Here is a 14,902-nt window from a genome sequence, read left to right on the forward strand (position 1 = left end):
CTGAAACTTACTGCTAATATATTCCTCTGCTAACTTTCACCGTTATGTTCTGCCGCTCTCTCTCTCTCTCATTCATTCGGCCTCACACACAGGATGCGCAGTGTGCGAGTTAAAATTATCACTTGCGCATTGATATTAATGATTGTGTAACATTGTAGTGGGGTGGTTATTCATTCCACAGCTGTGGTGTGTCAGATACAGGGGAACACTGGTCTCTCTGTTGTGCACGCTCCGCAGGCGGTCCGGGCGCTGCACTTCCGTGAGTTCCGCCTTTTGCGTCCCGTCAACATTACGTTATCAATTAACTATTAATAATCAATTTTAAGACATTTGTTAATCGATTTGTAATCTTCCAAATTATTCCTAATATTTCCTTAAAAGAACTATGGGAAGGGGAAAAAATTAATTTGGGTAAATCTCCTGGACCAGGTTTATATAACTTTTGGTCTGAATTAGGTCCCATGCTTTTGGAAATGGATAAATAGATCTATTAGAAGAGGCTATTTTTTAAAGCAAACAAATACAGCATTAACATCTTTGCTTCTCAAAAAATATAAAGATCCAATATCATGTGCTAGTTACCGGCCTATATCATTAATTGATGTTGATATGAAGATATATACCAAAGTATTAATGCACCGTTTAAACAAATACCTTGGGAAACTTATTCACTGTGATCAAACAGGCCGTTTTAGCTCAGCTAATATGAGAAGATTATTACAGACCTTTATTTCACCTCTAAATCCTCAAATTTTCTGACGTCATGCGGAATTTTAACGCTTGGCGCAGAAAAGGCTTTTGATAGACTTGAATGGGATTATCTCTGGGCCTTATTAGGTCACATGGGTCTTGGTGAACAATTTATTAGGTATATTAAAGTTCTTTATGCAAACCCATGCGCAATGGTGTTATCAGGCAATGTTTGCTCTTCACATTTCACTATTTCCAGAGGTTGTCTCCAGGGATGCCCTCTGTCCCCTCTATTATTTCTTTATCCCTTAAGCCTCTTGCTGAAAAAGTACGTCAATCCACAAATATTTTACTTTCATAATAAATTCTACCCGCGACACTGTACGCAGGATAAGCGGTTGACGATGGATGGATGGATGGAATAAATTCTACTATTCACCATACATCAATTTATATAGATGATGTGCTACTTTTTATTAGTAAACTTTCACAGTTGTTTCCTTATATTCTTAAATTATTTTCAGACTTCAGTAGGATTTAAAATCTTGGTTAGACCCCACAAATTATGCTTGTTGGCGCGCTCTGGAAGAAAAACTAGTTTACCCACACAGATTACAAGATTACTAATTTATGCAGAAGTTCCATTTAAACAAGCCAAAATGTGTTTTGGGCCTATTATTTCTAATCTCTTACTAATTTGGAAACTAGTGACCAACAATACTCACTTCGAAAAAAAGTGGCATTATCATACTCCAGTATTTCATATTCCACAGTTTATTGCTGGGTGGTCGGACAGTGGCCTACCCAGTGTGGTCGAACAATGGAATTTATTTACTTGGACAGTTATTCAACACTAATGGTCTCCCTACATTTCAAGATTTGAAGGAAAACTATAATTTACCTGGATTTCCTTTTTTAAAAAATATATTTGCAGCTTCGTTCTGCCTTAAAGGCATATGGAGTTCTATGGGACTCTAAACTCCCAAAACATGACTTTACAAATCAACTGTACAGCGCTAATACCAAGGGAACTGTATCAACAATGTATTCTCAAATAATGCAAAGTTTCTATCAACCATTTGCAATGCAAACAACCTGGCAAAATGATTATAGCTCCATTTCCCCTGAAATAGCTTGGAAAACTATTTGGAATAATATTAATCAAGCTTTAAAAAATCCCAATTACCGATCCATTCACTTAAGATTCGTATATAGAACTTAACTTAATTCCCAGAATTAGACATTTGATTAAGTTAGGATCATCTTAGCTTGCACTCTGACAAAGACTCCAATTGTATGGGATGGAATTGATCTTGAAAATAAGACTAAAATATTTACAACTAAAATCCAAATGAAAGAAGTACATTATGACATCCGTTGATCTTTCTATTTATTCTTTTATTCTGTTTCCACTCTTCTTCACACAGCAACCAAACAGTGCTTCACCAGTTCTGCTGCCCTGCCCCAGAGGCCCCTGAGGGGGAGACTTCTACTGCCTGTGTCCCCAGGTAAGATGACTGCATCCTTGTAACATCTGCACAAATATATTTTTATTTAGTTATTAATTTACTTTGAACAATTCAGTTTTTATTTTCTTGCAGCCACTTATCATGCATTATGTTAAAAGCGGTGCTGCAGTAGCTACTTTAGACAACACAACTACCCCAGCAGTGTTATCTAAGTTGAAGTGGTTGTAAATGCTTCAGATTCTTCCAGGGACAATCTTGATTTCTTACCCACCATCATAACAATGAGACAATAAGAGGGAGACTTCGGTCACGTCAGCTTGGGTTTTGGGTCTTGTTGAGCCTTCGAGATTGTTTCCTGAGTGAATCTAAGACACATTGGATGTGATTTGTTGTTTCGACAGAGTGTTAGTACCCGTGTCGAGATAAATCCGCTGGAATACAGTAGTAATATTCAAATCACTCACATCAAGATCCCATTTCCTGGACAATGGTCAAGTCCTTGGGGGAGCTTCCTGCAGGAAAAGTAATAATTGAAAATAAATTACATTGAGTTTAGGAAGCAAAGCATTGTTGATAATGCCGTTATCTTTTTATGTCAGATTGGCACATGACATTGATAGAGCTGATGCTGCCAGCTGGAACTCCAACTGCAAGTACTTGTATATGAATTCCAAATAGTCACTTTTATTTCAATAAAAGTTTTTTAAGTCAGCCAGTTTAAAAGCTCTAATGTTAGTTTGATGTGGTTATTTGCACTCACTGTCCTGGGGAATGTGAAAAATTGAACAAGTAATAATTAGCTGCTGTAATACATGTACCTTTGTGTGACGGCTTTGAGGGAGTATAATAATTGATATTTAGTGTTGAATAGCCTGTCTACAAAATATAGAATTAGATAAGCAAGAACAAAATAATTTATGCCTTTGACGAGGTATAATCTCACCCATTTTAAATACAACTGGCTCACAAAATGTTATGTTTGCCTTCAGGTTTTATTGGCCCAAGCGCTCTCTACCACCAGAGTTTCATAGAAAATAAAGGCTTTCATCTGCCCAAGGGGCTTCGGTAGTAATTAAGCCATCCACCCCAAAATAGTTTGTTTGTTGTGGACTCCACATTCTATAGGATTGTTTTGCTGCATTGTCTGAGCTTGGCAGAAAATAGTGGATAAGCAAACGTGTATTGATGGCTAATCATAACCCCCATAGTGCTGGAAATATTAAGTGGTAGAAGGCTGCAGGCCAACAAGCACAGACAAAAATCACACTTTAAACATCTTAGAGGCATGTGTTGTATTAAATCAGCCATATGGATTGACTGAGGGACAAAGAAATGTATGGAGAGCATTGAACTCGTTGGCTTTGTTTACCAATGGAGTTTACCAATTCATAAAGCCATTTATCAGAAACATTATCAGACGGTGACTGACTGAAAACCCAAGGTTCTTACTGTATCTGTTGTCACACAAGACACTTTCTGTTAAATACATGTGGAGATTCCAGATGCAGTGGTTATAAGTGAACACAAGTGACTTTCATGAAATCAAAGCTGGAGGGGAAATTGGAATGGGAGACAAAAAAAAAAGAAGGCAGGAATCGATCGGAGTTCAGCAGCTTGAACTTTGCTTGATAGCAGCCGTTTGGTGCTGTTGTGTTTTGTGATTGCTTTGTGCTTAGGGACCATTAGCTAAAGGTACAAACAAAGTGCACAACAGAAGGTCCTTGCTAACTTGTGAACCCCTCCAACTCCTCGACACACACCCCCTGCCAATCTCTGAAGCAAACCACTTCAAAGGAGGACTCTCTGGGGCCAAGACAGAAAGCAGCTTGTGGTCTTGTCCTCCTTTTTTTGTGTTTGTTGCGTCTTATCTCTTTTTGAAAGCTGTATTCTGTTGTTGTTGATTTCTGTATTTCCGCATTGTTGCATTGTTGTCAGTGATTTGTTGATCATTTACTCACGTGGCATCACCACATCACATCACAGCGACATAACTCCACATAGCACCCACACCTCATTGCATCCATCATCATTCATGTTCACTTCATTCGGGCTTGTCTCTCCACTGTGGTCACATTAAGTTTGAAAGAGTCATGTATGAATTTTACCATGTAACAAAAGTGTAATATATGAAATGTAAAAACTACCATAATGCATTGATGTGTGTACTGTAGGGTCTTTCCCATGCTGGAAACTGGTGAGCCTTCTTGTTGACACATATAATGCATCTGTGTTCATGTGAAAAAAAAAAGTTCTTATCATGTTGCATGCTTTGGCTTGGCAGTGATCAGAACATAGCTCGCTGTCTATCTGTGAGTGAGTGTGTGTTAATGTACATGCCAGTGTGTCACTATGGTACACATGGCATACGTTCCATAATTGACGTCCTCCAGGAAAACACACAACACTGTGCACAACACCAGATCAACAGGGAAATCCGTAATGATAGACTGGCTAAAAGGGATGAGTGAGTCAAATCACCTTTACTGAACCTCTCTTTATTTACAGGTTTTTAGGAGACATGTTTTAGCCAGACATGCCATATAAAAAATATACATATATTGATAGTGCTACACAATTACATTCTCTAAAGTTTGGCCCTACAGTTTCCATAAAGCTTTGGGAGATGTAAACAGGAAGTTTGCTTTGGATTCAGTAGGCCTTTCTCATTTCTTGGTTTGCACATCCTCGATTCCTTTCCTGGCCCCGTGTCTTAGTCCCTCCCACCTGAGACACAAGGAGAGAGGAGTCGAGGCAACGGGCATTTAACCAAATGATGTTGGCACTTGTAAACATCATGCCACGATTATAGCAGTTGAATTGGATGATGCTAAATACATAAATATCAAGGTTAAATGTCATTAAGGAATTCATTTAGCGCCTTACTGCGAATGGTGAAGGGCAGATCCAACTACAAAAGGAACACTTACATTTGTATGCTTCTGCCATGGTTGGTATATGTGTCTTGCCTCTTTTATACGTCACAGGTGCTGAAAAGACTTCCGCAGAGGATATGCATGGTGCATCCTCGCTCATAGCTCCTCCGGCAAGCCTCCCCTCTCCGAGGAGACACAAAACAGAGAAATGAGAAGAGCCTAGTGAGTTCCACCGTGGGCTACAACTTGAGCTCTGTTTTTTGTTTTAGCCTATATTTATATACCTTTCAGGAAATTGGCACCAATAAAAGTAGGCTAAATTAACAATTAAAAGCTCCTGTATGCAATGCACCCATGGATATTCAGACAACCATCACTGGATTACTTTGATAAAGAAGAAAACTTAACATAATGTGTCTCAGGCAAGTTCTGAAATTATATTGATCGTCTTTTTTCCTATGATTTCCAAATAGATTAATGTGCTTTTTCTCACAAAGGTCATTAGTGATAACGATGTCATCGGAATGTTTGAGTCACGCTGAATCTAAAATCACATGCATCATGTCCATGTTTTCAGATTTGACTAACTTTTTTAAGCGATTTTTGATTTTTTGTAAACTGCAAATTACTCATATCTTGCAAAAATATACAAAAGCTTCTTGTAAAAATAAAAGTGAGTGGATTCTGTTGTCTTGCATGCCACCAAACAAGGCCTGACATAACATAACATAACATATAAAAAGGACAACTCATTGCCTCTTCGTGCACTGCCTCCACTTCAGGATGTAATGAAGCCTTGTTTCACGCACTGAACCATACAGACAAAGTGCAATCATTGATATTTCATTTGTGGCGCTCTTTCTACTGAGAGTAATTCAAGCCTCTGTGTCAGAGGGGTCAGCTCATACAAGGACTCCTTGTACTAATTTGAAGCCAAACTTGCTATTAGTTTGTCTCTGTCTTCACCTGGGGAGCTTCATCCGATCAGTTAGGAAGCTGGAAAAAAGCAGGTAATAAAACAGTGTATGTGGGATCATTTAAATGAGGAGAAAGTAGGAAGCTGAGAACTGAAAAGAGAAGTGAAGATTTCGCTGTCACATATAATGAGGACCCTACGGAGGCTGGAAACTCACCCTGACAGTACGGTCACTCTTGCCAGGCTTTAAGGAGGCACCAGAGGGTTTAGAAAATGTAGGGGATTTGTATTCATGGTCACTAAGTCAGATCTATAATCACTCATGGAAGGGGCTGATTGTGTGGGATGGCCCCAGCCTTTCAATTACTAGTGTGAGCCATCTTTTGCTGCTGTGTGCTAAAGTTGCACTCAGGAGGTTTGTTGTTACTTTTACAGTTCCATAGGGGACCTTAAGTTTAACTTTCTGCTTTGCTGCAAAACTGAGAACTGCTGTGGTCAACACACAGGGCCCCGGAAACCTCATAAATGGAAGGAATACAGTATTAGAATATTCTAGCATGGAGACTGGCACAGCAGAAGACCTATAAATAATGACACTTGCCTGGTGGACAAGACCCAGGTAGAATTGTTACTTTTTAAATCGCTGCTGTGTGTTTATGTGTGGATGCAAGAGTCCTCTTTTAGAACAAAATAAAGCCTTTCCAACTTTTAGGGTGAACAGGAGTGCAATGACTGAACTGTATTGGAGTATTTATATCTTTCACATGCACGTGCATGAGATCTCTGACTTCGACTGCAAGAGTTTCCGAGTAACAAACTGTGTATACTAAAGGCTTGATTTGAATTGTAGCATGAGGAAGACATTGCAAGAAACAGGATCTGCTCTGATAGAGCACGAAACTGAAGAAATGCCCAGTACAAAGGGCATATTACTACCATATGGACTGGGAGGACGTTGTATTATTCTTTTGCACATGCAGGTCACTTTCAGGCTGTGGCCAGTTCACAGTGGAGTCTGACAAGGGCCACAGTTGAACAATAACGTGAACATTCAGTCAAAAAAATCGGATCTGGACAATAAATCAGAAATGAGCATTAAGGCCTGCAGTGTGATCGTAGCCTAAATAGCACCGTTGCTTGTCCGGCCGGGTAGCAAGTTGGCTCATCAGCTACAGGATTTCAACAACTACAACTCTGACGTGTGGAAAGGAATAGCTTCAGCAATTTAATCTCTTGTGCCACCTGCCATTAAATACTTTCTTCAAGGTGAGGGAAGTTCATTTGTATAGCCATTCAAAGTGATTTACATAAGGGGACAAAGAATGACATCTACAGGTCTAAATTGCTGTTGCAATAATTTATTTATTTATGATCTAACTTCCTAGGGTGTCAAGTGTACAACTGGTCTGACGGTTGCTGAACAGCTCCCCTAATATAAAGTCTGCATTCTGCTAAATTTAAATGAATAATGTGAACCACAACAGACACCTTATAAATAGGAGGACATTTCCCAGACACACAGAATAATGTCATGCAGAACAGTGTCTTTAATCAAAGACTTTTCGGTCTCAAGTGAGTGCCATTATGTCTTCAGACTTGGAATTTTAAATTTAGCTTAGCTTAGTGGAACTTTTTCAGACACACACACAACATATGTACTTCTGTTTTCATGTTCCCACGGTGCCCTGTGAAATATATCCAAGTAAAGAGTTCATGTAAAATCAATTCCCCTTCATTCATCCAACAATGGGCCTGGTGTGATAGTAAACACTCGCTTTTTTGGTCACAGAGTTAAATATAAACTGACCAGTCAGCCTTTGGCAGGTGATGGTACAAATTTTTGGCATGATACTCGAGCCTGTCGGCGTTTCAGCTGCCAAACCGACTGCTTTCCCTCAACAGCTCACAGTGCACATGGAAAGACTGAGATTTTGCTCACCATCTAAAACCCCCTTTAAATTAGTCCTCCTGCTGCGCTCCCGACAAATGACTTGCACACCACATATACACACCAGCACCTTAACAAGGTATGCTATGCTAATTATCTCACTCAATCTGCCATAATGATTTACCTCATCAGAGAGGAAATTAGTGATCAAGTTCATAATCCTCCTCGATACTTTTTTGGCGGAGAATAAGGTCTATCTTAATGAACACACGACAATGAAATTAAATTTATGGAGTTTATTTTTGGAGCAATGATGTGATGCCGGGCAGTAAAAGCACTCATCCAAAAGTTAAAAGTAAGATCTGTAGGTAAATTTAGACTTGTCTCATCAGATTAAATTAGAGGTGCTCTGCACTTTTGAACCCCCAGCGTGATTAAAGTTTACAGCCTTATCTTTTATGATAGGCTATAAAGAATGCTAAAGTAGAGGAAAGGAAGGATTACACACTCCATCTGGTGAAGCATATGACTTTGGAGAAATATAACAAGAAGGACAACACATTTGGGTCACTGCCACATCCGATTTAGGAGGCTTGTGTCGTAAATTTGTATCCGCACCTCAAAAACGTCCTTGATCACGAACGCAAAATAAAATGACGATAAATGTCATGAGTGGTTAAGAGGAAGAGATCGCAATGGGGAGAATGATGGTGTTTCTGCAGGAAATTAATTCACCTGCGGTCGTGACACGTAGACAGCTGTGTCTTCTCACCAAGACACCTTTTTCTCTAATTAATCACAGGAATTAATAATAAACTGTACTAATTAGTGGAGTCATGCTGTCCGCCAAATGGAAAGGTGACATGGGATGAATAAGGACACAGCTGGAAGTGCTTTGTCACTTTGGGTGTAGCAACCAAGAAGACAAGCAGAGGTTGTGGCTGCTGGGGAGAATGGCAGAACTACAGGGACCATGATGCATTGAGACAGAAGGAGGAACTGATCAAATGATTGATCCGTTCTGTTAGAGGACGTTCAGGGGCATGTTGGCAAAGTGTGCCCCAAGCTTTTAAAAAAAGGAATTGCCTTTGAGATGTGCGACGGCCACACACACACACACACTCACACACTGTACAGGGTCGAACTTGTTAAAGTGCAAGATCATGTTTGCTTTTTGTCCTCACACCAGCAGACACCCAGCGTTAGTCTCACCTGTGCATCCACAAATTCAATTTCACACGCGCGCTATCCTCAATCACAGTTCTGCAAATTTCTCTCACCTCTTCACCCCATTATTTAATATTTGTCCTCATCTTCCTCTGTTTCTCTCTGCTGCACGCTGTGGTTGCACAATCATGCTGCCTCAGCAGGAGAAAGTGACCTTGTCGGCTTGTTGTTCTGTTGTCATGGGAACACAGGGCAATGCAGGCACAGAGACTGCCTGTTAGAAGTGTCTGCGTGTGTGTGCACATGAATGAATTTGTTTTTTTTTCCCCCTCCGTTATTGTAAGAATCACAGCCTCATGTTTTATTTCCCTGTCTTTCAATTGTCACCTTCCGATTGGCTTAAAGGGTTTGTCTCTTAGCCAACCGGAGGAGCACTAAGTGCCATTCTCCTCTGGGGTCCGTCCATTCAGCTGTTGATTATTGTTTTAGCTTATTCTTCTTTAAACACGCCCTTTGGGATTTGAGCAGCCTAAATTCACTTGAAAATTGAAATCATCACTCAGCAGCATTGTAAATGAATGAAAGGAGCTTTTAAAGAGTGCGAGTGCTTGGAGTAATTTCTAATTAAAGTGATGCTCTGACTAATTTATTTGCACCCTGAGGCCTGCTTTATGCAAGCCACTTAGCACAGAACAGTGATACCAGATCAGCCCATGCTCAGATGGACGATCATAGACGTCATTCACGGTTGTGTTCTTTTTAATGAACGCAGACCTTGATGAGACCAGACATGCTCTACATAAAGAAAGCCATAACGCTTTCCGCTTTGTATGTTGCTCTGCCGCATTCCTGCACAGTGTCATGTCAGCCCAATCTCCCTCTTTAGCCGAGCAGTGGTACAGTGGTGAGCGTCAAATGTTCAGATCTGAGGGCTTCTCCTCCTCTCCTCTCTCCGTTCTGCAGCTTATCTCGGCATTGTGAGGCAAGCGGAGGGTTTTATTACAGAGGAGATTTAATAAAAGCACAACACTTTGATGACTTCGCTGCAGCATCTCTTGTGTGTGTATGCGATTTCAAATGTTTTCGCTGTGTGTGTCTCAGAATCAGCAGTCTTTTAAGTTTCAGCCTCTCTATAAATGTCAGGGCCCTTGTTCTTAGATCTTCTTTGACACAAACTGGTTTTAAAGGCAGAATGAAAGCTGTTGATAGTAATATTCATATTTTCCAAAGAAATTTTACATGTCAAAGTCAGTTTAGTAATGATAAGGAGTGCTACTTTATTGCCTTCTGCCGCTCTGGAGGAGCTTTGTCAAGTCAAGAAAAACAACCCCTAATGATGTCATAATTGTCAGGGCTTGAAGCCAGCAGGGTCTATATGCAAAAAACCCAAAAGAAAAACAAAAAACAAATGAGTTGCATCATGGGAAACTAGGATTCAGTGTTTTTGAAGCCTAACCTATATGAGGGAGTAAAGTCAGGATATCTCAGCTTCTGTTGCTCAGTTGTGACAATTCAAAAATACAATCTTTATTAAAGTACAATAATAAGCTGCTGGTATACCAATTTAATGTCTTTAAAACTATTTATAATTCTAATGTGCATTGCTGCTATACATGGTGTATTTTATAAATAAGTCAAGCCAAGTATAGCATACTGATTTAGATTTTCTGCAGAGTAGGCAGTGAAAAAAATACATGAAATGCTTAATGCATGCAGTTTTTCTGATCCTGCACCATGTTAAACAATGGTTCTGGTCATATAACTGACTCACTTGTCCCTGAGGCACAGCTGCTGACATCATATCCACTGAAATATTCTGGAGGAAGGTAGCATAATTCACTTTTAAAATATATTTCATACTACTTAGAACTGTCATAGTACAACGAGTTGATACTTGTGCTTCTATACATATTATATTTTAAAGTAAGGATAAAAGATAAATACAGCACGGTGATTTTCTGCAGTGGCAGGCAGTGAAAAAGAGACATGAAATGCCTCATTCATGCAGTTTTTCTGACTCTATTTGGTCCCTTTCTCCACAGCGTTAAACAATGGTTTTGGTCATTTCTAGGAACCGACCCACTTCCCTGGAGGCAGAGCTCCTGCCATAATATCCATTGAAATATGCCGCAGGAAGCCTTATTATGCAGTAATACCCATTCTGTTCTAACAGAGTCACTGCAAGAAATAAAACGATAAATGTACTTTACTCTGTAATGTTTTCCATTTTTCAGAGAAAAACGAGGTGATCATTATGAGCTGAAGTTATATTCTGATTATGGCCTTCTTTGTTCTCAGCCTGAATACAGATCTTTTGATTGCCAACGGCTCAGATGAATGCCGTGTTCTGGCTACAAGCTCGTATGATTTCAGATAATCAAGATTGCAAGTACAGTGGAAGAGCTGTTTGATACACAGGCTGGTTGACTTAGAGTAAGCATCCTTCTCTTTCTAGCTATCTCATTCATTCCTGCACACACCTGCAAGCAGCACACATGCACACAATGTGTCTTATTAATGCCCTCCCTTTCCCCTTCCTTTGTTCCTTTCTCTAGCTGCCCTATAACAATTTGCCATCTTACTAGTCTCCATCATCTCAGGGATCCCAGAATACCCGTAGTTCCATTCTGTGGGCCAGTCAATACCTCAACTCCTGCCTGACTGTGCTGTGATAAAATGTCCCCTGTGTGGAAGTGAGTGTTTGTGTATGCAAGACAGATTGTGAGGCAAGAAAAAAGAGCATAATGTCCAGGGTTGAGTGTCTTTTTGTGTTTCTGTTCTTTGTGCGTAGCTGTCCCTCTGTCTAAATTGCCTGCAGCTCCACAAATGGACGGAATAATTCCCCTCTGGGCAGCAGGGGGTGCTAATGAGAAATTGAAGTCCTGGCAGTCACAGACATCTGTCTGTCCACATGCTGGCTGCACATTTTGTCCTGACCTTTCTGCTTTTGGCCGTCAGCCCAAATGTTCATCCTCTGTCCTTCCACCTAGTCATCTTTGCTCTTGCTATTAAACTGTAAAGAAGTCAATGGCTGCGGACTTAAAATTTCAGCCAGATGACCATCCCTTTCACCCACATAGTCCTCACATCATGTTAGCCAGTGCCAATGTGTTACAGCATGCCTCATTGTGGAAAACAGCTAGAGCCACATGCCCCAAAAGCAGGCATCTGGTGCCTTCAGCTGTCCTATCCATCAGCTCCAGAGGTAGTAGAGGACAGAGTGTGAGCTGTAAATCTCCTGTGGTTTCAAATGAAGGGAAGAATTAACAATCTGCACGGCAAGTAACAGAAGAGGTACTAAGAGCTTGGAAATATGAGGCTCTGTCTGACCTTTTAAATACACATTATCCACATCTTTATCATGTGCTTTAGAGTGCTGCTATCTTTTGTTCCCTTTTTTGTTGTTTTACAAGGACAACCATTTAGGGGTGAGGGTTTCCAATCAGAAAATTGCTTATTGGAGTTGGTACTGTAAGTGCTCTTACCCCCCAGATTTTCTATTATTTTCAAATGCTGAATCAGAAGCAACCTGGAAAAGGATGTCTTCAGTGATAGCAACCTTTAAGCTAGTAAGCTAGATTTTTGATTAAAATGCTTTATGGGTGGGGTTATTTTTACCTCAGTTCCTGGGTCAGTGTCATCCCTCCTGAATATCTAAGTGCATGTCCCTGTAAATAAAACAGCTCATGGCACATGGCTTCAGTAAAGGGGAAGAGTTAGGGACCAATTGGTAGTAGTATTAGCTGCTAACGCTACCCTTTGAGGAATTTGGATCAGATCTGTGGTTGTGTAACAGAATGCAGAATGTCTGACTGTTTGGTGGTATCACATTTGAATGTGTTGCTCGAATTAATTACTGCAAAGAAAATGTGATTTATGAATCAATCACCTGCTAAGCTGAGTCAGACATCCTGATCTTGTCTTATAATCAGTGATGTAGGCTAGATGACGGTTTAAAGGAATATTAATGGGCTTATTCAGTTTTAGTTAGATAGGCCAATTAGATAAAAAAGATTGAATAACAAGATATATAACCTGTTAATTAGTGAGGTGCTGGTAGGCGGACTTTATCTTTTGTGTTTCCCACACTTTTCATTCTTTGTGCTAAGCTAAGCTAACCAACTGCTGCCAAACCCCTTTAAACAATCTCATCACTCATTAAATATGTGTCATTTACTGTGTGATGTAGCACCACTGCTCGTTTGTTTTCTGAAGCTAGTAGAAATGTCCCAAGCTCATCCTATAGATTGGTATTAGGGCATATTTTAATGGATCCGTATAGGCTAAAATAAAAACATGAATTCTGTGAGTTAGTTGATGGCAGGCCAAAGTAAAACCAATCTGTGGTTTTTACTCTCTGCAAGCAGGTGTCTTTACTCAGCTGTGTTACAAAGTGATGCTTCTTGAACCTCATAAACAATCTTTGGCCAAGTGTTTCTGTAGTCCCAGCAAATCCAATAGAGTGATTCAGTAGCTGATCGCTCCATTTCAGTTTCAGGAGTTGCATTCTACCAGTTGAACTTTTCATCTTCTTCTTCATATCATCTGATTTAAGCTTATCAACTTTGTAGTTTTCAACCAGGACCTCCAGTATTTAGATCAACAGCTGAAGAAAAATAAATGTGCCACATTTAGAAGGCTACACTTCAACTTTATTTCAATGCATCAGCTGTATATTTAACCAACATTTGATAAGGTATATTGGTAAGGTAAATGCAACTTGCTTGGGACATTTTAAGCCTAATATTATATTTTATAAAAATGTTATTATTCCCTCTGATGTTATCTCAGGCCTCCACTATAAAATGCAGCATACTTAAAAATATAGACAGCTCATAAAGGTTTTCCAGCTGGTATGTCAAATCTTTGATGGCTAAAGCTCCACTCAAACACAACCATGAGTGTTTGTTGCCTTTGTGCAGCCAGGTGCCATATAGTACATCTGGGCTTGTTTAACTTAATCCACCCCACAAGCAAGTACAGCATATAAATAAATGACTGCAGGAGCATGAGCGAGTGACAGATTCACATACAGAGATATTAAAGAGATATTAAAAAAAATAATTGTGGAAATGTGTGCATTTATCCTGCACACCTGCTGTAAGTCCCAGCCATGCACCCACTTAACCAGGTAGCGATCTAACGGGTACAGGTTGTTCCTTACTGTTGCCTGTGAAGGGACATTAGGTGTCCCAGGCGTGGGTGACACTGTCAGGTTCAGTGTACATCACCAGGTAGAGTCCTTGTTCTGACAGCTCGCCGACAGCCTCACAACGGTAGATCAACAAGAAAATGAGTGGAGAGGAGGAGGTGGAGGAGGATGCGAAAAAGTGCTGACAAGGCAATCTGCCTCTGCTGTCGTCTCGCTCGCTTTAATGAGAGACGGGGGTGACAAGGAGGAAAGTGAGGGGGAGTGAAGGATGAAAGGATGGAGTGTGGTCGAGGTTTAGATTAGGGAAGGAACTGTGAGATTTGATTATGTAGATGCTTGTTTCTACCTGGTAAAAGAGATACTATCTACCTTAAGTTTCATTTATGTGTGGTCAGTGTTAAAGACCTATATGAGGGAGTATATCTACTAAAAATTTGCTTTTTGCGTTGCCTCATTAACTAAAATGAATGACCCACCTTTAGACGATTGAACACTGATAAAAGAAAATGTTTCAGAGAGGATCCCTTTTTACTCAGTCATGCCTTTGTGCACACTGTGCAGTCGTTACCATGACTTCAACTGGGTTTGGTTTTTTTTGTTGTTTTTGCAGTGAGTCATCTTTGCAGTGTGTATGTCAGGTGGTGTCAGTTCCTGTCAGTTCTAGCCTTCTTTTGAAGAGGTGATGAGCGGTCGAAATGAGTTACTTGTTAAAAAAGACCAGCAGTGCCAGTCGCGCCCCCCCCCCCC

General features: G+C 40.2%; 1 protein-coding gene across 2 annotated transcripts in view; it reads left to right on the plus strand.

Annotated features, from left to right (window-relative positions):
• iqsec3a (IQ motif and Sec7 domain ArfGEF 3a) overlaps positions 1-14,902 on the plus strand; it is a 118,806-nt gene that overhangs the window by 31,413 nt on the left and 72,491 nt on the right. For both annotated transcript variants that reach the window (XM_046071633.1, XM_046071632.1), the window contains exon 2: positions 2,118-2,198. In XM_046071633.1, the coding sequence (XP_045927589.1) occupies positions 2,118-2,198 (81 nt within the window). The remainder of the gene's footprint in view (positions 1-2,117; positions 2,199-14,902) is intronic.

Source organism: Micropterus dolomieu, linkage group LG16, assembly GCF_021292245.1.
Source record: "Micropterus dolomieu isolate WLL.071019.BEF.003 ecotype Adirondacks linkage group LG16, ASM2129224v1, whole genome shotgun sequence".
NCBI classification, from domain to species: domain Eukaryota; kingdom Metazoa; phylum Chordata; class Actinopteri; order Centrarchiformes; family Centrarchidae; genus Micropterus; species Micropterus dolomieu.